The sequence below is a fragment of the Nestor notabilis genome, unplaced genomic scaffold (assembly GCF_000696875.1).
Source record: "Nestor notabilis isolate BGI_N333 unplaced genomic scaffold, ASM69687v1 scaffold31050, whole genome shotgun sequence".
NCBI classification, from domain to species: Eukaryota; Metazoa; Chordata; class Aves; order Psittaciformes; family Psittacidae; genus Nestor; species Nestor notabilis.
This window is the reverse complement of record NW_009912043.1, coordinates 22432-25156: the sequence shown is the minus strand read 5'-3', so window position 1 is coordinate 25156 and position 2725 is coordinate 22432. Positions and strand designations below refer to the sequence as shown.

The following is a 2725-nucleotide window of genomic DNA, read 5'->3' as shown; positions in this document are numbered from 1 at the left end:
ATTCCTGCTTTTCAAGCAAGCGTTTTTCTCCTTTTCCCTCCCCTAAATGGCTCAATTGCTTCAAGGAAGTGGAAAGAGAAGATGACAGTAGTGATGATGATGATGATGATATTGAAAGCAGTTTGCCACAGGATCCAGAAACCTGTCTGCAGATGAACCATGTGTACCAGGAAGTTATCCAGGAAAAGATTGAGGAAGTTGAGCTTCTCCTTGCACAAAACAAAGAGCAGCAGGTGAGTGGAACAGGAGTAAAATGTTTGTTGCTGGGCTGTTCTGGGCTGCCATTTGCCATCTGCCCTTGACATCAAGCCCAGTAAAACTTTCCAGGGCATTCCTAGACCACCACATGTACCAGTGGCATCGGCTGCAGCAGCTGCAGTCTCTCATGCTCAGCTGGCTTGGTCAGGAACCAGGCTCTTGTTCTTCGTGGCACTTCAGACCGATGTCACTTGAGTGGCCTTCAGATGGCTTTCCTGACTGATGTTTCCATGCTTTCTTATCACCAAAAATGCAGCACTTGGGTATTTTATATTTTAGCTTCTTTTAGCAAGTTAGTGTTTTTCTTAATCACCTGCAGTGCACTGCACAACCTTAGGAAGCTCCAAATCGCATCTTCAACACGTACACTGATTTACACTCTGGTGTAAATTGAGTTTGACCCCTGCCTGGGATGTTTGTGATGGTTCAGCCACTGCTCTCCAAAAGTAGGAATTTGAAGGAGACACTGATGCTGTTTAATTCTCGTATTGCAGAAGGAAATCATGTGTGAGCTTGGAGGTCCAAAAATAGCAAAGGCAGGAGACGGCAGAAATCTACCAGCAAATATATTTTTGGGTCACTTTATGAAGCCATACTTTAAGGATAAAACAACAGGAATTGTAAGTAAACATCACTAGGTTACTTACTGATGTGTCTTTCAATGATAGACTGAAATTGTAACTGTGCTAGAACTGTGTTACCTTTCAACTGTGTAACTGTGAAAGTCACTCCTCACTTTGAAACTTCATTTTTTATCTCATGTATTGTTTACTGTCTTTTGGGAATATTTGTTCAGCCCACGTCTGTGATGCCTGGAAGTGAGTTCTGAGGAGAGGCATTCCAGCCATGGGCACTTCACCATTCATGTTTTCAACTTGACTGTGATGGATTGTCTTCATCTCCACAGTCCAGTTCCATGCTGCTGCTTAAAGTACTCTTGAAATCTGATTGTCTTTGAAACTGAGTTTTCTGAGGCAAATGTCACTACTTTTCTTCCCTGTGTTTTTGAAGTGGTGTTAGCAAAAGGGGATCTTGACTTTCAGTTGTAGCTGAGATGTCAACTGTCACCATTCTTAACAAGTGTTGCCTGGTAATTTGTCTATTAAATCCTACCCAAGGTGGTAGCACATCTGAAGTAGGTACAAACACATGTAGTACGTGTCCCTGTGTTGAAAATGCTTTTTCAACTGTCAACTAACATGAGCAGGCCTGGCTCTGAGCTGGGAGTGTGCTCTGTCAGCACAGACAAACTTCCTTCCTTCAAGTATCTCTGTTTTCTAAGGTCTTCTGGTGTATCCAAGCTAGTGTTAGTAAAGGTAACTTTGCAGTTTGAATGTGGCAGTTTGCACAAGGTTGAGTTACCTGTCTTTTCTGTAACAGTTCATGGTATGCTGCAGTTCTAAGAAGAAAGGGTGATTTTAATGTGTATCTGACTCTTCCAGTATATATAACCCTTGTAATCTTCATTAGGGTCCTCCTTCCAATGAAGATGCTAAGGAAAAGGCAGCTCAGGGCATAAAATCCTTTGAACAACTGATTTCAACAAAATGTAAGTAACCCATGTGCTGTTCAGTGTTCCATAAGAGCTGTAACAAATGTATGTATTCATATTGTTAGTCCCCCACATTTGCAGTTAAATGTTCTGATGTTTTGTACTTGACTCTCAAAAAAGGCAGTTAGAAATAAATGGGATGTTCCAGAAATTGTTCCAGGGAACGATTAACAATTCCCTTCCTTCATTTGCATTTGTTCTGATGCAATAACCCCGCGAGCTCTCCAAACCCAGATGAGATCATGCAAGGGCACTGCTCAGATCAGAGCAGTTCCAGGGACACTTGCAGCCCTAGATGGTTCCAAACACCTCAGTGATGATCTTTATTGAGCTCTGTGGAGCTGAAACTGAGCAAGAGGCTGTGACTTGCCTGAGTCAGGCATGATATTAGTGATTTAGATAGGGAGCTGTTATTGGAGACCTGGGGAATGCTTTAGCAGTGGATCTCTCTTTTTCTTGGCAGTGGCTTTGCACTAATGTCTGAATGCTCAATTATGTTGTCTGGTTTAGGGAAGAGCAGGGAGAAGACATTACTGCAGAAATCAGTGGTCAGTGACCGCTTGCAGCGCCTGCTCCAGCCCAAGTTACTGAAGTAAGTACTGTGCAAAAATCTTCTTTCTCCTGATGAGAACATTATATATGAAGGAAGGAGAGGATATACGTGGAGACTGCATCTTCCCTCAGCAAGTCCTGTGGGCACCAGTGCAGAGGGTGACACTGTTGTAGGTAGCAGCATCTTTCATTTGCTGTTGACATCTGTATTACCTGTGCACACACATCATACCAAAGGGTCTTGGACTGCAGTGTTCTGACCATAAGCAATAGGTTACAGCATTCAGATTGGGTTGTAAATGCTTGATGCTTGTTTCAGGAGTATCTGGCAGGTGGAGAGGTTTTATATTGTATTGAGGTGTC

At 42.9% G+C, this 2725-nt stretch overlaps 1 protein-coding gene across 1 annotated transcript in view; it reads left to right on the top strand.

Moving 5' to 3' along the window:
* The window catches only part of SNAPC4 (small nuclear RNA activating complex, polypeptide 4, 190kDa), a gene marked incomplete at its 5' end in the record, with an annotated part of 14447 nt that overhangs the window by 753 nt on the left and 10969 nt on the right, over positions 1 to 2725 (top strand). The window contains 4 exons of the mRNA XM_010017545.1: positions 66 to 233; positions 753 to 878; positions 1729 to 1807; positions 2321 to 2402. Of these exons, the coding sequence (XP_010015847.1) occupies positions 66 to 233; positions 753 to 878; positions 1729 to 1807; positions 2321 to 2402 (455 nt within the window). The remainder of the gene's footprint in view (positions 1 to 65; positions 234 to 752; positions 879 to 1728; positions 1808 to 2320; positions 2403 to 2725) is intronic.